This window comes from Podospora pseudocomata (genome assembly GCF_035222375.1).
Source record: "Podospora pseudocomata strain CBS 415.72m chromosome 1 map unlocalized CBS415.72m_1, whole genome shotgun sequence".
Lineage (NCBI taxonomy): Eukaryota > Fungi > Ascomycota > Sordariomycetes > Sordariales > Podosporaceae > Podospora > Podospora pseudocomata.
Window position 1 is genome coordinate 1,732,495 of NW_026946363.1, and position 26,111 is coordinate 1,758,605.

General features: G+C 53.5%; 8 protein-coding genes across 8 annotated transcripts; 2 read left to right on the forward strand and 6 right to left on the reverse strand.

Moving 5' to 3' along the window:
- Positions 1-104: 104 nt before the first annotated feature.
- Positions 105-6,790, reverse strand: QC762_107610 (uncharacterized protein; the record flags this gene model as incomplete). Its single annotated transcript, XM_062885168.1, has 3 exons — positions 105-865; positions 958-2,103; positions 2,156-6,790. 3 exons carry the CDS (start codon positions 6,788-6,790, stop codon positions 749-751), a joined length of 5,898 nt encoding a protein of 1,965 aa, XP_062748115.1. The 3' UTR covers positions 105-748.
- Positions 6,126-12,899, forward strand: EST2 (Telomerase reverse transcriptase). The gene is given in 9 exon segments (XM_062885169.1): positions 6,126-8,495; positions 8,506-9,376; positions 9,410-9,917; positions 9,987-10,327; positions 10,377-10,727; positions 10,781-11,242; positions 11,295-12,183; positions 12,250-12,483; positions 12,545-12,899. 8 exon segments carry the CDS (start codon positions 8,906-8,908, stop codon positions 12,811-12,813), a joined length of 3,525 nt encoding a protein of 1,174 aa, XP_062748116.1. The 5' UTR covers positions 6,126-8,495; positions 8,506-8,905; the 3' UTR covers positions 12,814-12,899.
- QC762_0005810 (uncharacterized protein) lies at positions 6,810-8,470 on the reverse strand (the record flags this gene model as incomplete). Its single annotated transcript, XM_062882824.1, has 3 exons — positions 7,634-8,470; positions 7,237-7,256; positions 6,810-7,181 (listed from the first exon to the last, which is right to left on the reverse strand). Exons 1-3 carry the CDS (start codon positions 7,848-7,850, stop codon positions 6,810-6,812), a joined length of 609 nt encoding a protein of 202 aa, XP_062748117.1. The 5' UTR covers positions 7,851-8,470.
- Positions 12,900-13,067: 168 nt separating the features above from the next.
- On the reverse strand, positions 13,068-14,711 carry QC762_107630 (uncharacterized protein; the record flags this gene model as incomplete). The annotated part of the gene is made up of 1 exon (XM_062885170.1): positions 13,068-14,711. The coding sequence occupies one exon, from the start codon at positions 14,709-14,711 to the stop codon at positions 13,068-13,070; it is 1,644 nt and encodes a 547-aa protein (XP_062748118.1).
- Positions 14,712-15,257: 546 nt separating this feature from the next.
- Positions 15,258-18,186, reverse strand: QC762_107640 (uncharacterized protein; the record flags this gene model as incomplete). The annotated part of the gene is made up of 2 exons (XM_062885171.1): positions 17,715-18,186; positions 15,258-17,659 (listed from the first exon to the last, which is right to left on the reverse strand). The coding sequence occupies exons 1-2, from the start codon at positions 17,797-17,799 to the stop codon at positions 15,258-15,260; spliced, it is 2,487 nt and encodes an 828-aa protein (XP_062748119.1). The 5' UTR covers positions 17,800-18,186.
- On the forward strand, positions 17,926-20,846 carry CDC6 (AAA ATPase). Its single transcript, XM_062885172.1, has 2 exons — positions 17,926-18,553; positions 18,619-20,846. The coding sequence occupies exons 1-2, from the start codon at positions 18,502-18,504 to the stop codon at positions 20,556-20,558; spliced, it is 1,992 nt and encodes a 663-aa protein (XP_062748120.1). The 5' UTR covers positions 17,926-18,501; the 3' UTR covers positions 20,559-20,846.
- A 62-nt stretch (positions 20,847-20,908) lies between these two features.
- ALD6 (aldehyde dehydrogenase (NADP(+)) ald6) lies at positions 20,909-22,892 on the reverse strand (the record flags this gene model as incomplete). Its single annotated transcript, XM_062885173.1, has 2 exons — positions 20,909-22,123; positions 22,187-22,892. 2 exons carry the CDS (start codon positions 22,890-22,892, stop codon positions 21,069-21,071), a joined length of 1,761 nt encoding a protein of 586 aa, XP_062748121.1. The 3' UTR covers positions 20,909-21,068.
- An 850-nt stretch (positions 22,893-23,742) lies between these two features.
- On the reverse strand, positions 23,743-26,088 carry QC762_107670 (uncharacterized protein; the record flags this gene model as incomplete). Its single annotated transcript, XM_062885174.1, has 3 exons — positions 25,476-26,088; positions 25,092-25,374; positions 23,743-25,031 (listed from the first exon to the last, which is right to left on the reverse strand). The coding sequence occupies exons 1-3, from the start codon at positions 25,623-25,625 to the stop codon at positions 23,743-23,745; spliced, it is 1,722 nt and encodes a 573-aa protein (XP_062748122.1). The 5' UTR covers positions 25,626-26,088.
- Between the last annotated feature and the right edge of the window lie 23 nt (positions 26,089-26,111).

Consider the following 26,111-nt stretch of genomic DNA (forward strand, 5'->3'; position numbering starts at 1 on the left):
CCTCATCTAGCCAAAACTTCAGCCCTCCGTGATGAACATTCAACGCAAAATCACAATATCACTCGGGCCCAACCTGTGAAAAGCTTTGATGTGTGTTATGTAATCTCCATTTGTATCTCTTATTCTTACTCTTCCTTTCTCCGTACCCCTAAATAAATGTTATTACACTGTCTCTTAAACCCCCCCTCTCTTTCTCTCAAAAATCACCACAACATCTCTTCCCTCCCATTCCCCACACACACAACACAAAAAAATCAAAAGAATATCGCCCCCATTCCCCAACCAACCCCAAAACCTCCCCCAAAAGAAGACAAGGGAAAAAGAAAGAAAAGAAAGATTCGAAGAGTATTTTTCCCCGGGGATATCACTTTTGTCCATTGTTGTTTCCACTCTCACCACCACCACCACCGCGGCCGCCGCCACCAACCCCTTCCCCCAAACCCCCACCATACCTTCCTTCTGAAAATACAACAAAAAATCACCTCGAAAACAAACAAAAAAAGATTCAACGCCATGCTCAAAAATTTGCTTCTCTTCCCCCCTTCCCCTCCTCCTAACCCACCATGCCATTTACCTGTCCTTTTTGTAGTGTGCGTGTGTGTGAGTGTTGCTGATATAAAGAAAAAAAAGATTATCTTGCAATGTGCGTGAGAGTGTGATCTGTAACCTCAAGCCCACCTGGTCTCGTAGAGGTATAATAATCAGACAGATATGAAATGGTTTATCAGTCAAAACAGACACAAAAAAATCAAGAATCCGCCAACTTGGCAAAATGCTTCGACCAGATCCATCCCACCGTCCCCCGGGGGTCGTCTTGATTCCTCGCAAGCCAGAGTTCACCTTTTTCGGCAATGACATCAAAGATCTAACCAAAACCACCTGGTCAGCATTGTGTTCATCTGGCCGCCGTAACGCCAGAAAAGGTGGAAACGAGAAAAAAAAAAGAAAAAAACTTACTTCGCCAGCCTGGTACGTCAAATAAGGGTACCCTGCCTCCATCTTCGACGTCTCAATGTGAAACTCAAACAGCGAAGCCGCCAGCCAGAGCACTCTATACCCGCTGTCGTCTCTGCTCCGCTGCGTGCTAGATGCCCGTGACATCACCTGTGGGGGGTAAAACTCCTCTGCGTCGTCCGGTGGCAGCGCGGAGTGGAACAAACCCGACAACCGCCGTGTGTCCCCCGTACTATTACTCGGTCCAGGGTAAGCCGAGCTGTTGTAGGTCGAGTTTGAACCCCGCCTGCTTGGCCCTCCTCCTGCCATGGCCGAGGTCATAACAGTCGACTCTGTGCTCTGCCTTGGAAGACTGTTCGAGTCAAAGCTACGTCCCGTGCCTGGACGCATCGGTAGGCCGACAGCTGACCTCGAGTTGGGGTCAGAAGTGATCGGTGAGTTGGAGCTCACCCGGGCATGGCTGCCATTGATACCAGAGTAATAGTCTCGGTAGTAATGAGCCGGGCTGGGGAGCGCACTGCTTGCTGGCGAGAGACTGAACTGGCCACTGTTGCGTCTCACAAAGTCCGGAGTTGGCAGTGTAGGGGCGTGTTCACTGTTGATGGACAATCCCCTGGAACGAGTTGGCTGGAGGTCGCTCGGCCGAGACTTTGTTCTCGAAAGCAGCGAAGAGCTATCGCCACCGTCGATTGTCGAGTGAGAAAACCTAGGTCTCAGCGTAGGATTCAAGATGGCGAGCAACATGGCCCTCTCTTCTTGCAGCGCAAACTCTCGCTGGAAGCCCGACACAATCTCCGACACTTCAGGAACATGGCTCGCATCTTGGAGAGGTGCTTTGACTTTGTCCTGCCACATCTTATACCAGGCTGTTTGGATGCTGATGAACTTGCCAAGACAGATATTGCCAATCCTGGCAGTCATGGCTGAAAGCTTGGGCAGCTCCTTTTTCAGCGTCTCATTCAGAGCCTCATACTGCTCCACGAGCTCTGTCAACTGCTTGTCCACCTTCTTCCCGTTGGCCTTGAGCTGGGCAAACTTCTCATAGTCCAGGCGGCGTTTGGCTCTTTTTTTCATAGCCAGACCAGGGTTGCCGTAGCACTTGATGACCTGCTCAAAGGGTTCAATGACGTGTTTGCGGACATCAGAAAGCTTTTGGGCGTTAGCAACTACAAGAACCTGAATTCGGGGGCGGGCAACTCACATGTCGCTCCAACGCAATCTTCTCAATGTCTCTCATTGAGACATTGAACTGAACCCATTTACTTTCGATGTGAGCATAGTCTCTAGACGGCTGCAGTCGCATCACCAGCTCCATGGACGAGAGATACTGAAGGAATTCGTGCACATAGGTCGACACGTTCCTCGTGTAATACTCAACATCTCTCAGAACCACCTGGAGTCGGAGGTAATCATCACCAAACTGCTGCTGCAGCTTCTTGTAATCCTCGTCCTCTGCCGTTTTCGGACTGGTCGCCTGGAGTTTGTCAACCCGTTTTCCAAAAGCCCTGGCAATGCCGCGGACATCCGAATCCTTGCGCTTCCTATTGCTGACGATTTGTCCAACCAGCTCATAATTCTTCTTGGACTTGTTGATCTCGTCAATGGCGTCGATGACGGCCGACCGCGCAGCAACCAATGGTTCCCTGTCCGGATGATCTGGCGGCGTATATTTGAGCAGATGTGTGATAATGTCTGGGTATTTTGTGATGCGCTGCATGGGCTTCACCAACAGCGAGTCCAAATTCCAGGCAGAAGTCAGCTCCTTGGCGACCTCATTACACTCATTGAGCCAGAGCATGACACCCTCGTCTTCCTGAATCTGGACGAGGCGTTTGGACGACTGGTCACTGGATCGCAAATACACCTCGTGCACAGCCTTTAGCTGTTCGATGCTCTTTGAGAACACCGGCCCAATAGATGTGAGGCGGTCCTTCTCATCGTCCAGCTCAGGTTTTGCAGAAGAAGTAACAGAGTTCAAGGTAGCTGAATCGGAGTCCTTGATCGATGGGGCAGCCGAAGGGGTGAGAATAGGTGACCGTCGGGCCTTGGAAGTGTACACCGTAGATGCTCCCTCCTTGAACTCGGCAACGAACGCGGCATGAAAAGCAATGATTTCATCCGTGTTCCTAAAGATCAACTTGATCGTCTTGCTGTCCAGGTTGGGACAGGCTTCGGCAGTCCCCTTGTAGATTTCCTCAACCACGCTCATGTCTCTGACAAACGCATCCTCGGTATCAATCAGTTCCCGTATAACCAATTGACGCTGGCGCAGCCTCTTTTGCTCCTCCTGCGCTTCAGCCGATAGTGATGGCCTCTCAACAACAGACTCGGTGAGCGTCTCGCTGTCATTAACCGAAATATTGGACCGGTCGAGTGTTTCAAAAGTGACTTGCGATCCAGAATCGGGTGATAGAACTTCGGACTGTGGCCGCGACTCTTGCTGAGGATGCAGGAAGCTTGTTGGCCTAGTTTCTTGCCCGTACACAGACGTCTCTCGATCATCGTCCACAAACTCAAAGGACGGAGGAGGCGGTGGCTGCCGCTGTGGACGCGCAGCCACATGTTCTTCCTGCGGCTGCGGCACATCCTCGTCGCGCTCTTCTGTTTGGCACTCTTCTTCTTCTTCAGTGACACGGTCCGTTCCCTTTTCATGGGCAGAGAGTTGGTAACTGCTACGCTGCCGTTCGGCCAACATGGGCGGAGTAGCAGCACCGGACCTATCCAGCGGTGACTTGTCCGGGCTGTGAGATCGAAACTCTTCCAAACCAGATTTTTGGCTTTCGTATCCAAGAGACTGCTGAGAATGCGTGCTTTGCAGGCCGGCATTCTGGTCGTCGCTTCCAAAGGAAAAGTCGGTCCAGGCAGAATTCTGACTGAGACGATTCCCAGGTGCCAGCAGCGAGGGGACAGTCAAACTGTGCAATGTGTTTGGTGTCTTTTCGTACTCTGCCAGTGGTGGCTGCGTGTCAAAAGGAGTTCCAGAATCTGACGATGTACATGTTGAATCACGCAACGATGCCACATTATCACTCAAACGCGGTCCGACATAAAAGTCTTCCAGCCGATCCAGCTTGTCCAGCACAATTCTGGGCTCCTCAAACCGCACCACATCCTCCAAATGCGAAGTTTCCGGTGCCTCAATCGTCACATTGCTGGCCTTCTGTCGTTCATCCTGTCGTGGCAGATCTGCTGCCGGCATGGCAACACGAGGCGGGTTGTGGTGCAACGGCCGGAAATCATTTTCTGGGCCGAGAATCGTGACCGTTGTTTCGTAGTTGTCCGAGGTAAATGTGTACGGTCGGGGCACGTACTCATCGTCTTCGTCCTGGCTCGGTGCGGCAGTGGAGGTAGGCTCCGGCTGAAAGTCAGTGCGGGTTGGTGTTAGCTGGGGAGACATCTGGGGCTCCGTGGACGTGTCAAGCGAAATTTTTATGGATACACTGTCGTCATCGACCTCCTCATCCTCATCAAATGGAGATTGATAAGACGCCTTCTTGTGTAATACTGGAACCACGGCCTGCTCGGCCGGCGGGCTAGAGGTTTCATGTTGAAAGCTGTCTGGCACAAAGGTGACTTGCGTGAGGCCAGGCATTGTCATGCCCAAAGCTTCATCTATGGCAGCTGTGTTTTCTGGCCTTTCTGGCTCAGGCTGGTCATCAATTTCGAACTCGGTCGTTGCAGTGCTAGCTGAGCAAGCAGACATGGGTTCTTCCTCTGGTTCCAGATGAGATGACCCAACATTGGGGAAACTGCCTGGTATTTCCAACCTCAGGGGTTCCAACGGGACCGGTGGAGCTGGTGTTGCAGGCACTGGTGGCGCTGGGGAGTCTCCAACCGGCGGTTGCAAATGCGACGATGGTGCCTCTTTCTCGATACCAATCTCCACAAACCTCAAGTTGTCAGTCGATCGGGCCGGCCTTATGGCGGCAGCGGCAGCGGCGGCATTGGCATTGGCGACGGCAGCCATCGTGGCCGCTTCTGCTTCCAATTTGATCTTGGCCACCACCTCCAGCTCCCTTTTCCTCTTGTCAGCAGCAGCCTGTCTCGCTTCCTTGGCCTGGCTGTCTCTGATGGACTTGCTGTAGGCAAGTTTGATAGTCTCACGGCGCTGTGCAAAGTCAATGGGCCCGACAGAGAGTTTGCGCCTCCGTGTGCCAGATCCTTCTGCTTTTGGAGTGGGCCTCAAAGGTTGTCTCTGGGGTGACGAACCTCGTTCCCGTTCTACGGCTCGCATTCTGGATGCTGCTGTGGTGGCCGTCGCCACAGATTGCCGTGGCCGCGAGCTACGAAGACTGGGTGACAATTTCGGAGGAGTGACAGCAACATGGGCATTCAGCCGGCTGCCTGTCGTGGTTATGCTCGAGGGTGGGCCCTTGCGAGCTGTTGGTGTTTTGATCTGAGGTGTTGAAACCGTCGCACTGGTCGTCGGCGTCCTCGACCGGCTGGATGGTACATGCTGCCGAGATGTTCTCCCGCTGGCAGCTGCGTACTTGAGCGAAGGGGAGTTCGAACGAGTTGAGGCGGGACTGTCACTCTGGTTACTGATCTTCTTCACCATGATAGGGAGACGGGAGGTTGGGGAGATCGGCGAGGTCGGTGATATCGGTGAGGCCACAGCGGATTCATTGGGAAACTGACGCCTCATTCCCAACTTGGATCCAGCAAAGTCGCTCTGAGCTCGGTTATGGTTTTTGGGGATACTCGTGTTGACGCTTGGATGATCGGAGGCCTGCTGGTCGCTTGGCGCGGCGCCGCGGTACCAGTCGGTGGGTGACGGAGGCTCGATGTCTGGATCTGATAAACTGCGCATCTGTAACCTTGAATGATGAATACTAGACTCGGACGTCCTCCGTGGCCGGGCATTTTCGATCCCAAAGCCGACTGTGGTCGAGTCGTTGTGTTCAGGCAGTATCTCGCCAAACAAGAGGCCGGGCTGGCGGGAGAGGCCTGGTTCCGGTCCTTTGGGCACTGCAGGAATCCTCGGTGAGGCATGGTTGTTTTGCTTGGATGGCTGTGGATGTGACGACGTTGCCGTACGAGGTCGACTGATCCTGCTTGCAAATGACTGCTGATCATCGGTCGGTCGTTGTGTTCCCCGAGTGACAGATGTTCCCCGAACACTAGATGTCCCTCTGCTGGAACCATATGTTGACGAATTGCTCCCCGTGCCAGTGGCCCTTCCATTGGTGCTGCTGGATGACCTGGGCAGTGGCTTTCGAGCCGCTGCCCCGGGCTGTGTGGCGGTCTGGTCAAACTTCTTTTTCATCTCTTTCACACTCGTGGGAAAACTGTTGGCTGCTTTGGACGAACGGTCGTCGACGGGGTTCGACACGGCACGCTGACTCGGTCGAAGAGCATCGCGGTTCGTGGGGAGCCCCGATGGCCTTGATGCCGTTCCGTTGCCGTTGGAGCGCGTAGAGGGCGTCTGTCGAGAGCTGGACGAGGCCTGGGCCATGAGATCTACGGTTTGCGGGGACTCATTCCTGGGCTGCTGCGCACCTTGGTAGCTACGGTAAAAGTCGTCGGGATCTAGCGAGTCGTCCAGAGAGGAATTGGCAGCAAACGCCTGGAGGTTCGAGGCTGCGGCATGCGAGGCGAGGGGGGGTATTTGGCCGCCGGGTCGGGGGTCTAGGTCTCGGTCGAGATCGGCGCCGGGGTGGAAGTGGTGTTCATAAGGGTCGTAGGGGTCGTGGGAGTGGTGGTGCTGGGTGTGGTGCTGTTGTTGGTATTCGAAAAGCTGCTGGTGATGCTGGGGGTTATGGTGGTGATGGTGATGGTCGAAGAGCTGGCCGGGGCGCGAAGCAGGCGCCTCCTCTCCAAGACTGCCATCGTCCATGGTCTCGCTCCCATTACTCTCAGGTCGTTTGGCCAGTGGTGGAGGTCCGTAAGGTTACGTCGTGGACGGCGTGCATGCAAACGCTCCGTCCGCGACTGGCTGTGCGGAATTCAATGATCATCGAGATCCATCGTCCATAACTGGGCAACTGGACACTGGTAAGTGACTGGGGGTGGGGAGGCGGCAGCGAGAGAGAGAGAAGATGTCGGGGCTCGTCGAGGTTGATGTGCTGGCGAGCGCGAGGATTGGCTGTCTGCACAAGCGACTGGGGACAGCCCTGGGCGAACGAAACACCTCCATCAACACCAGGTCCGGGATCCACCTCCATAAGAGCAAAAAAGTACGGGGCAAACGCTTCACTGCACCGAACCCTAGCCGCTCTGCTAGCCAGCTACAAGAGTCAGTGCGCTATCCGTACTTGTTCCTCAGAACCTCTGAGCAATTACGGCGCCTTTCGGGCAGCGGCCTATGGAATATCAATGAGACGACAGAGACGGGACGACACATATATGCTCATATCCTGTGCCATCGTCCGAGTGCGAGCCCTTTTTCTCCTGCTCTCCTTGATGCGAGATGGTCATACCCATCCATCCTGGGCACTTTGGCAAACTTTACTTTCTTTTTTCTGTTTTGAGAAGAATGTGTTGCAGTGTTGCAGTGTTGCAGTTGGTACATAATCAACAGGGACAAGCTGCCTCGCGATGTCAGCTTGAGGGAAGTTGGAGGGGCGTTGGTGGATGACAAGAAAGTCTTGGAATTACCCAGGCTATCGGTAAGGTTTCTCTTCTACCCGGACCCCCTGTAGATGTCCTCTACAACCTAGGTGTATCCAATACTACTTACCAGCTGCCCGTTTGGGGATCAGGCTGATGTGCTGACCTTCTGCGGCTGCGCGGCTTGTGTTGGCCGGCATCAACCGTCTCTCCACTCCTCGAACAATTCGAGAAGATAGAAATACGACCTTTTTCTGGGCTCTATCCCATGTGAGTATCGAAAGGGATTCAAAGTATTTGATGGTGTAGGTAGCTAGCTGTGCTGCTGCCCAGAAAGCGGGGGCCATCCATCATGATCGTGTAATTGCCCGTTCTGTCTCAACGGTGCAGTGGGGATTGAACAGGGGGGTTTGCGGCGGGTTTTCGGCCGATCATGTAGAAGATACATAACTTGGCATGGCATCCGAACTTTTTTGCTGATGTTTTGTTTTCTCTCATCCGAATCCTCCTCAGTTCATAGCAGTTGACTGTGTGGACGAACAGACATGTGAGAGAAGGCCCCTGCCCGTAGCGGGGCACCAGGAGTGGGATGTTTCCATCCATGAAGATGATGAATTCGAGCCAACAACGAATCGCAAATGCTGAAGGGACAGGCATGAATACAAGTCAACCCTGTGTGGCTGCCCAATGACGCACTGTTCAACCAGCTGTGCCGCCGAGATAACCTTGACTGCCCGACCCTTGAGCTTGACCAGCTGTGACTGGCCGCCAAGCTTAAGCTCTCTCTCCGACTTCTTGATGAAGTGACCCTTCGTGGCCGAGACTGTACACCCGGAGCCTGAACTCCTAGAGCAGGTGTGGCGTAGGGTCATGAGGTGAGAAGGAACCAATACATCCAGCTCAGAATAAAAATATTTCAGGTTGCCAGTAAAGCAGGAGAGACGACTTGTCGCAGACCGTTTGAGGCTTGAGCCACACGCCGCCACACGCCGACGCGCGCCGACGCGCCGCCAGTCACACAACATCTTGAACACCAGGAACCAGTGCCGCTCGCCCGCCTCGGTATTGATTGTCGCTTTTCAACTTTTCGTGACTCTCCCACGCGCTCCATATCCAATCAACCGAACGGACACACATCCGTTTTCACTCATTCATCACCGGCCAACTTCCCCGGCCCGCCCACCCACCACACCACGACACCACGACTCCCACGCCTCCCACCACTCCCTTCAACGGATTATCTCGAATCCTGGATCCTGCGACCCCACGACCCAATCAGCCACCAGCACATGTTTGGTCGTTGCTGGTTGGTCCTGAGCTCTCAGAAGCCGTCATCTAATTCCCTCTGAAATGCCTGGACTAGGAAACTGGACTTGGAGGACATCTTCGACACTTTCCAATCATGACAGCTATTCTTGCGTCAAGACCGGCCAAAGGGAAGAGGAGTCGAGACAATAGCGGCGAACTAACTCGCAACGGCTCTGCTGATCACCCTGCAAAACACCAGAGGACCGGGCATGAACCACGCGATGCCGTTGTCAAGCATGCGCTGTTGAGTCAGTACTATTCTGAGACACAAACATTACGACAGTACGCACTGTCGAAACTGCCAACCTCTTCACGCATCCGGCGCAAGAAAATCGCAACAGTAGGGCTTTCTGGCTCTTCTGTCCAGAAGTCTTCAACTGAAGAGGAGACTATCTTGGGAGAGCTGCTGGACACAACACTTGTTGCCTGGCGCCACGATGCCGCCGCGAGAAAGAACAGCTACCGCTGGGAGAAGTGGATTGCCTTCTCGCAGAAGGGAAAAGGAGATGAATCCTATGTGACCTTGTCAGATGGACTGAGGAGGTCCATGTACTCGCAATCCGATGTAAGTCATAGAGAGTAGTAGAGATTCGCATAGTCCACCAACTTACATGGCCGTCTGTCAAAGATTGTAGACTTTGTTATCTGGCTTCTTTTCTCCCAGCAGGAGGCTGGTGTCCGGTTGAAGCATTTGTTATGCGACGGCTTTCGGAGAAGTGTAAATGAGAATGCTCATCCGAAGGAGGCAGCCGCCCCAAGCAAGCCAATCCCCGGGCTCTTTGCAGTAGAACGCAATCAGCAAGTAGAAGCCCTCAGGGAAAAGCCATGGCCACAGCTTCTCATGCTCTTGGGCAAAGAAGGGGAGCGCATCATGATCGACCTGCTTGTCGACTGTGCCATTTTCCGGGCTGTAAAAGCAGGCAAAGGCAACATGCAACAGCTTTGTGGGATTCCCATTTCAGAACTGAGCCCTTTGGAGGCAAAGCCCATCGACAAAGAAAATCCCGTGCGCCCCTCCGAGATCTCGTTTGTCAGAAGCCGTATGCTCTATGCCAGAGCTGCTCTCAATGCTCGTGGCGCTGTTCACTTTGGCTTACGTCACATTCGTGAGTGGCCCTTTTTACCCCTATTTGGGAGTTGCCAAGACAAAAACTAACCCCTGAGTTTTTGTCTAGATGTGTTGAACAGGTTTCCATATAAGGCACCCACCCCCACCGAAGAGGATACTAACCACGGGAATGTGGTGCATATCTTGGTGTACATGTTTCCCCGTCAATTTGGGCTGCATAATCCATTTACGTCGGTTGTGGACCGCCAGAAGACAACTCAGAAGTTCCAGGACTACACCCTTCGTGAAGAGGAGATAGCCGAGAAGTTTTCCAAGTTGGATACGCACGGAAAGCCTATCAGGCACGTTCCCAAGAGACTCAGAGGACAGGTCCAACATCTTGTTGAGCGACTTCAGATATTGCACGGCCGTTGCGCATATGCCGGGATGATGAAGCACTATTGCCCAGTAGGCTGTCCCGTCCCAATTCAGCTAGTACCAACGCTCACACTCATAGGTACCTGGCTTGACAGAAAGCCGTAAGAAGGCTTCCACTTCCATGGAAAGGTCATTAGTTCCATCATCAAGGCCAGCTGGCAAAGCTTCTCGGGGCAAGAAGAAGACTCGGCAGAATGCAGCCCCGGATTGGAACTTGAAGTACAGCTCTCTCACGGAGTTGGCAACTCCAACATCGTCTGTCTCGGCCTTTTGCCAGGCTATACTAGCCAAGGTGATCCCCAATGAGTTCTGGGGCCAGGGCGACGCACAAGAGCACAACAAGGCCTGCCTTCTCAAAAAGGTCCACGAGTTCATTCATCTGCGGCGGTTTGAGAGCATGTGTCTGCATGAGGTCATGCAGGGAATGAAGGTAAAATAATCTCTCTGCACATCTTAGAACGCGGTATGCTAACTGCTTTCCAGCTCCAAGATATCGACTGGCTCGCACCTCCTGGACTAGCCAACCAAAAATGCTCGCAGTCAGACATGCAGAAACGAACCGAAATCTTTTACGAGTTTCTCTACTACCTGTTTGATTCATTCTTGATACCCTTGATTCGAAGCAATTTCTATGTCACTGATTCCAGTGTTGACAAGTATTGTCTGTTTTTCTATCGGCATGACGTCTGGCGGTATGTTGCCGAGCCTGCCATGGCCGCGCTCAAGACCAGGATGTTTGAGGAGGTCAGGTTGGAAGATGCTTTACGGATCTTGGGGTCTCGCAAACTTGGACTTGCCCACCTTCGTCTGGTTCCCAAGGAAACCAACATGAGACCTCTCATGAATTTGTCACGTCGGACTCTGCGGCCAGGGGGGAAAGCTGGGTTGAGCTACAGTATCAATACTAATTTGGGGCCGGTGAATTCGGTGCTCAAGCTTGAGAGGGTGTGTGAAAACCTTTCTTGAGATTGGACCTTTAAGCTAACGAAACAAACAGACACGAAATGCCGAGCGTCTCGGATCTTCCCTCTTCTCAGTGAGCGACATCTACCCCCGCATCAAGGCATTCAAAACCTCCCTTGGCCAAGGAAACCACAAGCTCTACTTTGCCAAAGTTGACGTCACGGCCGCCTACGATACCATCCCCCAAGACGCCATGCTCAAACTACTCCGCCAGATCCCCAAGCAAGCCTTTTACAAAATCAAGAAGCACGCCGAAGTCAGCCCCCTCGAAATGGTCCTTGGCAAAGGCAGCACTGCCAAAGCCACCAGCCGCTGGCCCTCGGTAGCCCAACCAAACAAAGACCCTCTCCCCTTCTCCCAATTCATAGAGACCACTCTCGCCCTGACCAAAAAAGACACCATCTTCGTCGACCGCTCCAACTCCCAGAAAACCCACAACACCCGGGACCTGATGTCTCTATCCACGTCCCACATCAAAGACAACCTCATCCGCATAGGCAAGAAACACTACCGCCAAAAATCCGGCATCCCTCAAGGCTCGGTGATTTCCTCCGCCCTCTGCAACTACTTCTACGCCGACCTCGAGCGCACCCACCTCTCCTGTTTGTTCTCCGATGACAACACCAACGACAGCCTGCTCCTCCGGCTGATAGACGACTTCCTCCTCATCACCACCTCCCTCCCCAAAGCAACCCAGTTCATCACAACAATGCACTCTGGCGTCCCCGCCTACGGCGTAACCGTCAACCCTTCAAAGTCCCTCGTTAATTTCCCCGTCACCATCAACGGCACCACTCTCCCAACCTTACAATCCAAAAACAACAACAGACCAGCTCAATTCCCCTACACGGGCCTATTCATCAACACCAAAACTCTCGAAATCTCCAAAGATAACACCGCTCTTACAGGTAACCCTAAAAGCGGTATTGACCCCCGTCCTTCTGTTGTTGTATTACCGTGATACAAAAATACTAACAAGGCATTTATAGTTTTCAACTCTTTAACAGTAGAACACACCCGCCGCCCAGGCCGCAACTTTTCCCGCAAGGTCCTCGCCTCGTTCAAGCTCCAGTCGGGCATCCACCTTTTTGATACCAGCCTCAACTCGAGGCCCAAGGTGCTGGCCAACGCGTTTGCCGCCTTTGGGGTCTGCGCCAGGAAGATGTGGGCTTATGGGAGGTGTATGGGGAAGAAACGACAGCCCGGTGGTGGGGTTGTTAAAGGTAGTTTATATCTTGATGTAGACACGAAAGTGTTGGGTTTGCTGACACAAAACGGGGATAGATACTATCAGGTCATTGATTGATGTTGCGTTTCTGCTGCTGACGAGCAAAAGCAGAAAGGAGAGGTGGCCGGGGTATGAGTGTATGGTTACAAAGGGGGAGGTGGCGTGGTTGGTGATGGTGGCTTTTAGACAGGTTCTTGTTAGGAAGCAGACGGGATACAGAGAGGTTGTGGTTTGGCTGCAGGAGGAGACGGTCAACTTGTCGAAGGGGAAGAAGGGGGTTGGTGTTGCGGGTTTAATCAAGATTGTTAGGGGAGTTGGGATCTGATGGTTGAGATCGGGAGTTTGTTGGAAATGCTAGCAAGTGCGTTTAAACCATGTTTATAATGCACATGTAGGAAGATTGAAATCGATAGATAATCTATGTCTGTACTGGTCTATCGCTAACCCAGATATGTTTGTAAATGCCTTGAACCAAGTCCAGCTACTTCCCATCAAGTCTGTTTTATGTATATACCCTTTATCTGCTACACCTTGACACCCGACCATTACCACACCAGCATCATCCTCTCGCACACCTTCTCAAATCCTAAGCCCGCTCTCCCACCACCTGCCTTCAGGTCCCCACCACCATCTCAAGCCATACTCCTCGTCCAACCTCCACACATTTCCATTATTCCCTCCCAGCATATCTCCATAACCCAAGATCTTTACCAACCATCTCACCGGCGAGAACGGCACAGGCTCAAACAACCAGATCCCCGCCCTGCTCATATCATCAACAAGCCCCCAACCAGTCAACTGAAGCCACACAGCAACAACAACCAAGTTCCCTACCCTCCTCCACCTCGTCGAAAAGTTCCTCTCGATGAACCCCCTAAAATACTGACAAACAAAGCCCTGAACCAGCACCCCGACGCCCTGAGTGGCAAAAAACATAATTGGCGTCCAAAACCTGGTCGTAGGACTCATAGACGTCAACCCGCCACAGGCATGCATCAGCCCCGACAAGAAAAAAGCAATCAACACTGTAACCACCGTCTTCGCCCTCGTCGGCTTCTTAGCCCGTCGCTCCTTATCATTGTCATACCCCTTTCCATTCAACTCCCCGTTGGTATTCCTCACCCTCAAAGCAGGCACCGTCTCACCCGTAGCCACCACATCAAAAACCCACTCACCCGCCGCCGCGAACCCCCTCCTAAAACTCTGATGCCACCACGCCCCCCAAAACCCAGCCAGCCCTTTCTCCTTCACCATGTGAAACCCCCCAAACAGACTCGGATACTGCCACAACTCCCCCTGCACCCCCAACAAATCCAACCCCCCCTTCCCAAGCACACAGTAATTAACCAACTGATAAATCGAATGAAAATAAAACAATCCCGCCGCCACCCCCGTAATCCCCAAGATGCTCCTCCCCAAACTCACCACCCCCATCGGCACCCCCTCCAGCGCCGGGGGCAAACTGTAGATTTTCCAATGCGACGAGTGCACATACTCGGGCCCCAAAACAATATACGGATCCGCCCTCCCAAACGTAGTCCACACATCAATCACCACCCAACTCCACCCAACCTGCCACAACCGATCCCTCACAAACTCCCTCCCCCTCTCACAAACCCAATACCCCTGCCTCGTCACCTTTTCCATCCTCCCCATCTCAACCGTTTGCCCCTGGCCCCCTCCCGCTGCCGGAAACGGCGGGGACGGTATAGTACTAACAGCATAATTCCACCCCACCCCCCTAAAATTCAACAGCAAATCCCCCGCCCATCCCACCCTCTTCCACCAACTCCCCTCCTCAGGGTAAAACTCCCATGTATACCCCCCCGTTTCCCCATCTCTCACAACACGCGCAGCATCCCACTGCGGCCGTGTAAACAACACCAGCGTCAACCCCCACACCGTCCCATGACAGGCAATCAACCCAACAGCATAACCAATCGCGACGTTGGAGCCAGAAGTGGTGAATAGGAGTGTGTAATCGATGTACACGATCAAAAAGGCGACCACCCACCTAAGGGAATATAGCCAGGGGCGGGATTTATGTGGGATGGAGAGGTAGAGCAAGGGGAGGAAGAGGGTGCCAAAGAAGGCGGAGGGGAGGACGAGGGGTTTGATCTTTCCGAGGGAGAGCTGGGTGTAAAAAAGGGTGCGGAGGTGAAAAATTTGAGCGGTGGGGAGGTGGTAGAGGGGGTCGTTGGGGTTGAGGGTGGTGGTGGTCATGGTTTGGCGCCGGTGATGCTCGGATGGTGGTATATATGCACGAACGTTGGGCGGCTAGCGGGATGGTACCCCCCCTCTTTGCCGGACCGTCGGGTCAATGGTGGGGGAGTGAGAAGAAGAAGAAGAAGAAGAAAAACCGCAAAAAAGTCAATTGAACAGTGTGTTCATTGTTTCGGGGGGGAAATATAGGAGAAATCAATGAGGCGAAAATGTTGTGAGACATTTGCTCGAGTTCCCGAATTATATCGTCGCTGACACAGCCACTTGTTTTTGAGAACAGTGCCCAATATGGGTACATCTTGCCGCCGCTAGCAACCAACTGCTCCGAGAGGCTGACCAACACTGACAACAAATGTAAAAAAACAAAAAAAAAAAAAAAAAAAAGTCACAATCTACCATGTGGCGTGGTTGTCTATATGATCATGAATTATTCGTCGCTAATGTCTAGTATTTGGTCACAGACTTTTGAGCTTGAATCGCAGCAAACGTTCTTTAGGATGGAGACGGGATGAAGGAGATCGTTCTTTCCAAAAATTACTTTGATATTTACACAAGTGTCCAGGAAGGAACAACCACATCCCCCACCCTCAAAGTGGGAAGTTGCGATTGGCTCGTCACTGCCATATGCACCCCAAAAAAGACCTTGCCATCAAACCTCCTCGTCTTTGACAATGTCACAAACGGCTCCTGGCTCTTTTCCGCCGTGTCCTGGTTGATGCATACCATGTGACATCTCCTGCAAGACCCCAACATCTCAAACCTGTGACCACCATCTCCTATTTTCAGATGTGACCACGAGTCTTCGGCGTAGGGCTCTATCGAATCTTGTGAGCCTTGTGAGGCCGGGGCAATCACAACATTGGCTCGGAAAACATCTGGAGAGATTTCCCCCTTGTGGTTACCTGTCCTCCTGATCTCCTCATTGAGGGCATCCAGACTCGGAAGAGTGATAGCCAGTATGGGACTTTCATTGGACAATAATATGCGTCGTTCTTGGCCACTTCTTTCCGTGTCCGAGTCGGGTGGTGATGGTGGACGGTCTCCGGGAAACGAGCCAGGAAGTCGTGGTGTTTGATGAGAGGGTGTTGCCAATGGAAGTTGATGCTTCTGAAGATGAGCTTTTGAATGCCGCATACTTTTTTCTTGGCCTCCTGGGGGAAATCTGGCCAGCATGCAGGGCACTCCGAGGGCACCCGAGAAGAAATCATTGACCTCGTTCGAGATGTATGTTTGCGCTAGGATTTCTTCGCCACAAACTCGTGATGATCGCGACCCTAGTGTCGTTGGTTGCCGAAACAAGGAGGGGTTCTTAGAGAGTGGTATGCTTATTTCTCTAGGCTGGTGCGGTGGAAGTTGTCCGGCATATCTGACCCTTAGCTCGCCTCGATCCAAATCCAGTGTTGGCCGTACAAGTGCCATCTTTGGGTATCTCTTTTGGCTCAGAGCTTGACCAGTGCCTTGGTGAACCAGACACCATTCTCGATCCCAAGCAAGGCCTTCTGGTCGGACCTCCCAATCAACTCCTGGAGGAACCTGGAAATGACCGCAGCTTTTGATAGGGTATATACTTATACTGTGAACGCAAAGATCGGCCCGACTTGATTGCTGGGTTGTGTGTGATGTAAGAGTTGGTGGCAGAGTCAAATCCTGGTAGAACTCTGTAATAAAGTCCACGAATGCATCGACATCTGAGATAGTACTCATGGCTCCAAGGCTCGCTCGAATGACGCCAGTCGGTTTTCCGGCCATAATGTCATTGTCGGTTCCGCACCGAAAGCCAGAGCTAAAGTTTTGCCTCATCTCCCAAGGCTTGAGACCAAGAGCTGAAGCGATACCTCCAGGGTTGCACACACCACCTGTGCGGATATGGAAGCCCTTTAGGGTAGCCAGCTTCTCGACTTCGGCCAGGCTCACCCATGCATTTTGGTTGTTTCGGATATTGAAGGCGACCACAGGACCACTACCCGCTTGTGGGTTAGGTTCTGGTGAATAGATGGTGCAGACCGACCCGCCGTTCCCATGTCGTATTGACCGAAGACCGCGGTCCAGCCTTTGATGTAAAAACGCCGTATGTTGTGATACCTCCTTCATCGTACCGAACAATTGTTTTTGAATGTCCATAGCAGCGTCGAGCGCGATGATGTTGTGAATAGGTAATGTTCCATGTTCCAGACGCTCATGTAAGAACTGGCTCTTAGGGGCGTGCCACTGCTCCTTCACGCAAACAACAACCATATCGACAGTGCCGCCTCCGAAATACTTCATCGTATTGAAGACTTCTTCCGCTTGGCGTCTTACAAGCAGAGCACCTAGATCCGGGAAGCCGAATATCTTGTAGAAGCTCAAGACTATGAAGTCAGGGGCTCGCTCGACAGAACTGAGGTCGAGCGGTGAGGAACACACATATGCTGCCGCATCCAGTAAAGTGTATGTCCTATTCCTCGATACATCTGTGTTGCAGCGGATCGTGTCTGACCACCGCAGAGGCAACCGACTGCCATCCATATTAGATTGCGCAGGGTATGCAAATAGAGTCGGTCTGTCCTCATGGCCTTCAAATGGAGTTTGACCCGTTGCCCATTCTTCAACCTGTCTGTCGTCCAGACAGAGGCTATTTCGAGCCTCTTCCCGAACACCGACTAGACTGGTGTGACTCGCCTGATGATACGCATAGTTGAACCCATCAGGAGCAGCTCTCAGGGCATCTACAACAAGCTTGATTCCAGCTGTCGCATTGGCCACGAACACCACATCAAAGTCGGCAGGGTCAGCATTGAAGAACTGGAGCACTCGGAGCCGAATATCTTCAATCCTCGATGTTGAAAGCTGGGATGAACTGGATCCAGAGTGGGGATTGCCATAAAGGTTCGATGTCATATCTCGGACGAACGAGTCCATCAATGATTTGGGGTATGGCGTCGTCCCAGCATGATCAAGATAAACGGACCCTGACATCATTAGCCAAATCTGCTTGTCAAATTGCTAGATAGCTAGGAGCGATACCTTTGAGCATAGGGTACTCCTCATCTCGAAAGGCCTCCACTTTGGCATTGTAGCCGCTTGTCATCGCATTGTTGGACTTGTCCATCGCCGCCAAACTGATTCAGCCAACCCAGGTCTCCAAAATCCAAGTACTTTCTCTATCCTGGCCTGTCCTTCAACCTTGCCAACAAGTCGCAAAAGTCGCAGCATCTAGGAAGTGAGCTGCGACAAGAAGAGAAACAGCAATAGCAACAAAGACATTTTGAAGAGGCAAACAACGAACCCGGCCGAGCCCCAAGTCCCCGATAAGAAAGCGGATGTCATCGGCTCCCGGCCGGCAGCGCCTGGGTACGGAGTTCGCCCCCTTCCACTTGACGTCGTTTTGTCATTGTCGCATGCGGGGAAGCGGGGAGCAGTTGGAGAAACCCACGAACCACAAGCCACACTTTATCAGCCACAGAAGCTGCAACGCCTCGGTTGAGGTTCGTGTTGCAGGTGGAGCTCCAGCCACCAAGATTTAATTGAAACGCGCTGAAGCGCGCGACAAAGGCCCCACCCAAGACGCGCATTGTCGCGTTTCACAGGGGGGGGGGTGGGTGGAATTACCGTGGAATTGGAAGGCGCGACAGATCCCGAAAGAGACAAGAGCTCCATTTCACAATGCCAGGGCCCTCCTGCTTAACAACTATTTTCACCTTGTCTCTCCACCGTTGCCATCGCCAACAACTCCTTCCTCCGCGGGATCTCGGCCATCGTCAACTTGTGTACTTCGTCACTAGCGCTTGCCAAAAGTAAACAAGCCGGCAAGATGGTATCTCCCACTCTTGGAAAGAGAACCCGGAGTTCAAAGGAGAACTCAGGTTTGTTACTCCCGTACCTCAAGGTCAAAGAGGCAGTGACCACTGACAGTTCTTTTGATCTACAGAGTCGGCAATCACCTTTGACCTTCCTGCCAAGCGCACTCGACGAACCCTTCGAAGCGCCACCATTGCGGATGAGCCAGAAGCCGAGAAGGAGAACGACATTGTAATAGCGGAAGACGAAGATGCGAGCGACGAGACTGGCGAGACACAAGAAAAGAAGACAACCTGGCAAGAAAAGACCTTCAAAGATGTGCAAAAGACGCCCTCAAAATCACTCGCCAGACGAGCCTCGGTGGCCAGCACAGTCAAGAGCTCCGCCATCCCTCCCGTCACGCCTTCAACACCGCGTCACTACGATGTCTTCTCCAAGGGCGTCACAACCACTCCCCGGCACCGGGTCATGTCGGTTGGAAAGTTCTCCAAGCGCATGACACCCTCGACACCCCTCACCCCGTCCTCCGTTCAAACAGTCTACCATCAAGCGCGTCAGCTCTTCTCCCGCAGCGCGGACCCAGGGCAGCTCATCGGACGCGACGACGAAAGGGCGAAGATGAAGGGATTCCTCAGCCGGTGCACCACCTCCAAACCAAGCGGCTGCCTCTACGTCAGCGGGCCCCCCGGCACAGGCAAATCCGCCATGGTCAACCGCATCACCGACGAGACCGTCTCCGAGTCTGCTGACTCTTCCATTAAAAAAGCCTACATCAACTGCATGTCAGCCAAGTCCTCCAAGGACCTGTACTATACCCTCCTCGACCAGCTCGTTACCCCCGAAGACCAGGAGACCGACCTCTCCGAAACCGACGTGGTCGAAGCCCTGCAGAAACTCTTCGTCCCCAAAAAGAAGTCGACCTCGAACAAGGTGTATCTGATTGTCCTTGACGAAATCGACCACATCCTCACCCTCGACCCGGAGTCTTTGTATCGTGTATTCGAATGGTCTCTCCAGCCCACCGGCAGCCGACTCCTCATGGTCGGAATTGCCAACGCCCTCGACCTAACAGATCGCTTCCTCCCCCGCCTCAAATCCCGGAACCTCAAGCCAGAAATCCTCCCGTTCTTGCCATACACAGCCCCCCAAGTCAAAAACATCATCACCACCCGGTTAAAATCCCTCTTGCCAGCAAACCACCCAGACCAGAACTTTATCCCCTTCTTCCACCCGGCCGCCATTGAGCTCTGCTCCCGAAAAGTCTCGACCCAAACCGGTGATCTCCGCCGTGCTTTTGAGGTCTGCCGGCGAGCTATCGATCTTGTCGAATCTGAAACCAGGTTAAAGCACGAGAATGAAATCAAGGAAAACATGCTGCAAATGTCGCCGTCAAGAAAGGTCTTGGGGGAGAAGCACAATTTTTCTCTTCCCAAGCCGGGGCAGCAGAGCAGCGTGTCTGGGCAGCTTATCAAGGCGTTGCAGGTGCTGACGGTGGAGACGGCGCCGAGGGTGTCAATTGGGCACTTGAACAAGGTTACTGCTGCGGCTTTCAGCAACGGGACTATGCAACGGTTGAAGGTGTTGAATCTTCAGCAAAAGGCGGCACTGTGCTCGCTGCTGGCGATTGAGAAGCGGAATCGGGAGAGGGTTTCTTCTCAAGTTGGTGGTGGTACGCCGAGTAAGAATTTGCCTGCGGCGCCGACGGTGAAGGCGCTGTTTGAAAGTTATACGAGGCTTTGCAAGACGGACTCGGTGTTGCATCCGTTGAGCTCTTCCGAGTTTAGGGAGGTGGTGGCGAGCTTGGAGATGGTGAGTTTGATTGCCGAGGTGGATGGGAAGATGGGGTCTTTTGGTGGGAGCGGGACGCCGGGAGGTTTGGCGAGGACGCCGAGCAGGAGGGGGAAGAAGAAGGATGTTTTTGGGATGGGGGATATGAAGGTTGGATTGGTGGCTGATGAGAGGAGGGTGGCGAGCTGTGTTGGGTTTAGGGAGATGGAAGGGGTTGTGGAGGGGGAGGGCAGGGGGCAGGGAATTTTGAGGAGGGTGTTGTCGGGGGAGGGTTTGGAGTAGGTGGTCGATGAGAGGAAGAAGAAACGGTTGTTTTATATATGGTTCTGGCTGGTTCTGGAGTTTATTAAACCGGGTTTGGCTTGCGGAGTTGGTGGCTGGCTGCTGGGTTTTGAATTGGGGGGGAAAATTGGCGCGGGTTGTATAAACATGGTTGAAATGGGGAGTTGTATAAAATAGCATACATAGGGCATGGCGTAGTGTTTACTCTGTTTGAGGGGTTGAGAGGGAGATATTTTTAATACTGAGAGACTACCAGGTGTAGTGAAATACAAAAGTTGACAACACACATCTGACATTTCTCTCATATCCAAATATTCGAGTTCACACACACACACACACACACAGAGCATGAAGGGATTGGCTCAATAATATTTCATGTCTTTATGACAATTGTATAAATCATCCATCAATCATTCAACATATTTCCTCTTTTGCCTGCTAAAACATTTCAACTTTGTATAAACCAATGACATGCAAAACCACATTTTCCCATCGCCCCCAAGAACAAGCCTAAGAGTGAGTAGGCATGGCCACATCCGCCTTCTTGCTAATCGCATCCTCGGCGCTCCACATGGCCGTCACCGTCTTGAGCTGCGTGTAAAAGTTGATCCCCGGCTTCCCGTAGAACGTGCTCGCGCCGCCGCCCGCAATGCTCTTCTTGTTGCCCGTGAAGCTGAACATGGGAAGGGGCACAGGAATAGGGACGTTGATCCCGACCTGTCCAGCCTCAATCTTGCGTCTGAACGTCTCGGCCGTGGGACCGCTCCTCGTAAAGATGGCAACACCGTTGCCGTACTCATTCTCATTGATCAGATCGATTGCTTCGTCCAACGTGTCAACGTTGAGGCAAACGAGGACAGGCCCAAAGATCTCCTCCTTGTAGCACTTCATGTCCTTGGTGACGTTGGAGATGATGGTAGGAGCGACCCAGTTGCCGTTGGGGTACTTGGGTGGCTTGAAGCCCCTCCCATCAAGAAGGATAGTGGCACCCTCTTCCTCGGCCGAGGCGATCAACCCCTCGATACGCTCTTTGCTCTGAGGGGAGATGACAGGCCCCAAATCAGCGCCCTCTTCAAACCCACCATTCACCTGCAGAGCCTTTGCCCGCTCGGCAAGCTCGGGAAGCCACTCTTTCGTCTCGCCCACCATGACAAGAGTCGACAAGGCCATGCAGCGCTGACCCGCGGCGCCAAAGGCAGCACCGACCACCGCGTTGAGGAACTGGTTCTTGTTGCAGTCTGGGAGGACAGCAGCGTGGTTCTTGGCCCCGAGGTTGGCCTGGACACGCTTGCCGTTGGTGGAGCCGCGCGAGAAGATGTACTCGCCCGCCTTGTTGCCGCCGACGAAGCTGACAGCCTTGATGGCGGGCTCGTCGAGGATGAAGTTGACAGTGCGGTGGGCGCCATGGACAATGTTCACCACGCCCTCGGGGAAGCCCGCCTTCTTGGTGAGCTCGGCGAGGATCATGGCCGCGCCGGGGTCGCGCTCTGAGGGCTTGAGGATGAGCGTGTTGCCCGTGATGGTCGCCACGGGGATACACCAAAGCGGAATCATAGCCGGGAAGTCTAAATCACACACACACGATTAGCCAACCTTTCCCTTTTCCCTCTTGAACAGGAACAACTCACTAAAAGGGCAAATGGCAGCCACAACCCCCAACGGCTCCCTATAAGTCCTAGTCTCCATATCCTTCGCAACCTCCAAAACCTCCCCCTTCAACAACTCCGGCGCCCCGCAAGCCGCCTCAGCAACCTGCAACCCCCTCAGCACATCCCCCTTCGAATCCGCAAACGTCTTCCCCTGCTCCAGCGTAATGCTCGCCGCCAACCTATCCCAATTCTCCCTAATCAACCCCACAAACTTGAACATGATCTGCTGCCTGTGCAGCACGCTCGTCGCGCTCCAGCTCTTGAACGCCTTCTCCGCCGCCGCCACCGCAGCCTTTAGCTCCTCGTCCGTGTTCTGCGGGACCCGGGTAATCAACTCGTTGGTGGCCGGGTCGTGCAGGTCAATGTACTGTGAGGTGGCCGACTTGACGAACTCGTTGTTGACGAACCAGGGGGTGTCGTACGCTGTCTGGAGCTTCTCGTGCGTGGTGGGGAAGTTGGTCGCCGTGCTGGCCAGGCCGTAGGCCGAGGCGGTTCCGGCGGGACGAAGGTGCTGAGCGGTGGCGTGTATCCTCCTCACGGCGGCGGCCGAGGCCGAGTGGGTGCTGTTCTTCGAGGGAGCCATTCTGAGTGCTGGAGACGAAGAACCCAACAGAGCGCTGGCTGATCGTTGCGAGGACGAGAAATGGGAGGAAGCCACAGCAGCTCGGGATGCGAAACGACGCATGTTGAAAGGGAGAAGTCCAAAATGATTGGCCCGATGGGCGGTATAGGATAGGACACGGGTTGGATGTGATAGCGGCCAATAGCTTGTCGAACTAGGTAGGCCGGCTTCTATATTAACCCCCGAATGGTTTGCTGCAGCTTTGCGAATTCGCCCCTGCTCAACTGGCTGTCCAAAACTGCAGATGTCTTGAAAGACTGTCCCTCCTTTATCCGTCCCCCCAGCGACACCGCAGGGGGGAATGCCGCTTTAAAGACCGGACGTGAGGAGGGGAACTGAGCGGGTGAGCTTCCCCGCCATGCCATGGCCTCTTGCCTCCCTTCTCCGCAGCTCCAGTAAGCCGCGGCCTGCCGAACTCCAATCGGATGCTGCACAAGCAACCTGTCAACAGGTGTAGACTGGGGACGAAGCTCTCATGGGTCCTGCCAAGACGAAATCTGGGGTATCAAAACACAGGGAGCTTCCAAGTCAAGGCAAGGCTGGAGGAGCTCGTTGTCCACTTCTGTCCACTTGATCAGATACTCGTTAGATAGCGTGATAGCGCGATAGCATGAGCACTCGCACCAAACTATGACCATCAGTAACTAACGCCGTTGTATTTTCTCACGCATACCTATAAAATACATTTACGCCTGGATACACCTGCCCAAATCAAGAAAAACAGAAGAACGAAAAATCGTGTGCTCTTGCAATCAAGTCAAGTCGCCCATTTTCCTGATAACATCCGGATCACGTCACGTTCTGCATGACTGCCGGTTCCTGTCCCTTTGATATTAACGGTGTCCGAGACTACCTCGTGGTATCTGGGTATAAATCCTCCTCTCTCAAAATCCCCTCTTCATTTACTCCAGCCTTACGCCTTCCGCGTGTTGGTGCGCTTGGTGACCTCAGCCTTAGCCGTCTCGGCGCCAGTGGCGGCAGCCTCAGCGACCTTGTCCTTGGCCTCCTTGGCCTTCTCCTTGACCTCAGCGGCAGCCTTCTTGACAGGGGCGGGGTTGGTAGCAACGCCGACAATGCCGAAGATGAGGCCGAGGACGGTGAGGAGGACAGCGGCAATGCCGCCAGCAATCTCGGGAACGAACTTGATGGCCTCAATGGGGTCGCGCTGGGCGATGGTCAAGAACAAGTCAAGCTTCTCAGTGATGTAGGTTTTGGGGTCATCCAAGAACTTGAGGTCGTTGGGTGAAGCGGGCTTGTCCTCCTCCTTGGGTCTCTCGGCCTCCTCAAGGGCCTCCTCAACGGGGTGCTTCTTGAAGAAAGTCTCCTCGGCGAGCTTGCGGGCATCCTCAACGGAGTGACCAATGTAGATGTTATCGAAAAGGATATCCTTCTGCATGGTCCAGATCTCGTAGCCGATGGCACCAATGGGCTCAAAGTTGGCGGGAGTCTTGTCCTCGAAGTAGTCGGGGTTCTTGATCTTGCGGGGAGCCCAGACGCCCTTGTAGGCAGGGTTGTCAATGTAAGGAGCAGACCACTTGCCCTTGTAGTCGGGGTTCTTAATCATGGGCTTGGTCCAGGGGCCACAGCCAGAAACATCAGCGCACTTGGGGTTGGGAACAGTGGGGGCGATCCAGTCACCATCCTCCTCATCATCCCAATCCTCGGGCTTCTGGGCCTCGGGGTCGGGGATGGTGAGGGGCTCATCGACGAGCCAGTCAGCAGGCTGAGTGGCATCCTCATCGACAATCTCGTACGGGGCATCCTCATCCCAGTCATCGGGCTTCTTGGCATCGGGGTCCTGAATACGGGCCTCATCAACCCAGTCCTCGGGCTTCTTGTCCTTGGGGTCGTCAATCTCCTTGGGAGGGTTGACCGAAGGAGTAAAGTCCTCGAGGAGGCTGCCCTCCTTGACCTGCTCGCCATTGATGCCAATGGAGTAGGTGTTGTTGGGGTGGACTGTGAGGGTGTAGAGCTCAGTAGTCTTGACAATCTTGGCCGAGGGCGCGGAAGAGAGATGCTTCTCCTCGTACTCCCCAGTCTTGGGGTTCTTGTGATTGAAAATGAAGTGCACCTTGTTGGTGTGGCCGCACTTGTCGGGACCGAACATGATCACGTATGGGGTCGCGTTGGAGAACTCATCCTGGTGGAGAGCCTTGTTATCCCGGAGGAGCTTCATATAAGCACCGCCGCATTCGAGGCCGTCTGTAGCAGGACGTTAGCAAGGCTGAGCGATTCGGTGCAGGTTGGAGTAGTAAAACGCACCTTGAAGCTTAACCTCATACTGAACGACGAGGGTCTTGCCCTTGGGGTCGATCTTCTTGGGGAATTTCGCCGAGATGGCGTGGTGGGCAGCAGCGTTCTTGACAACAAGACCCTTGTCACCCTCCATGCCCTTGTAGACGGTGGGCTCCTCGACGGACCACTCGCCGATGTAGGCCCATTCTTCCTCAGAGCCCTTGGTATCCTTCTTGGCGTGGGAAGGCTTCCACCTTTGCTCCCAGTCGTCGGTGAACTGCTCGAGGAATGGGGCCTTGAGCTTGGTAGGCTGTGGAAGTCGGTTGTCAGCAAACAGTCGATGTGATTGATGCCATGGCCAGGCCAGTGCGGGGCAGACCATGACGATTGGAACAGGGAAAAAAAACTTACAGTAAAGGTTGGCAGAGGGGGGACCGACTTGGTCGAGGCCTCGGCGGCAGTGCTGGAGCTTTCCTCCTTGAGCACCTTCTGGTCGTCGGCGTAGACACCACCGGCCAGGATGGCTGCGCTGGCAGCAGCGGCAGCAACGTTGAACTTCATTGTGAAGGTAGACTGCTGTTCCAAGCAGCTATGGGTAGAGATAAAGACAACGAAAGATGTCCTCAACGGCGGAGATGGACACGATGGTTGGTTTCGGGCAATGGATATCACTCCCAGAGCTCAAGGAAAAAAAGAAGAAGCTTGTCGATGGGTTGTGGAAAGCCAACGTTGTGAATTTGAAGCTTCGGCGGATGAAATTCGACAACGTGTCTTTAACAGAGCTAACACCTGAGCTTAGAGCTTGGGGCGCCTGTAATACGGGCACACCAACTTGCGGGGACAGAAGGCTGGCTTAGCCGGGTGGGGGTGGCCCTAGCGCTGCATGGTGGAAGATCTTGGAATATTCGATTGGCCAGATTTCCACGAGAACTGCTCCTAAACATGCTCCCATCTGATCATTATGCTCTTGCGATAGGCAGTGAATAGTGTCAAATTGAATATTTTTGTTTATTTTTCAAGTTCCAGAGCTCTTTGTTTCTCGTTGCC

What these genes read in the sequence shown, in the direction of transcription:
- CDC6 (XM_062885172.1), top strand. Translation starts at nt 18,502, where the DNA reads ATGGTATCTCCCACTCTTGGAAAGAGAACCCGGAGTTCAAAGGAGAAC. An exon ending in GAGTTCAAAGGAGAACTCAG is followed by an intron (nt 18,554 to 18,618) that starts GTTTGTTACTCC and finishes TTTGATCTACAG; the next exon opens with AGTCGGCAATCACCTTTGAC.
- EST2 (XM_062885169.1), top strand. Translation starts at nt 8,906, where the DNA reads ATGACAGCTATTCTTGCGTCAAGACCGGCCAAAGGGAAGAGGAGTCGA. An exon ending in CTTTGGCTTACGTCACATTC is followed by an intron (nt 9,918 to 9,986) that starts GTGAGTGGCCCT and finishes GTTTTTGTCTAG; the next exon opens with ATGTGTTGAACAGGTTTCCA. An exon ending in CGGTGCTCAAGCTTGAGAGG is followed by an intron (nt 11,243 to 11,294) that starts GTGTGTGAAAAC and finishes CGAAACAAACAG; the next exon opens with ACACGAAATGCCGAGCGTCT.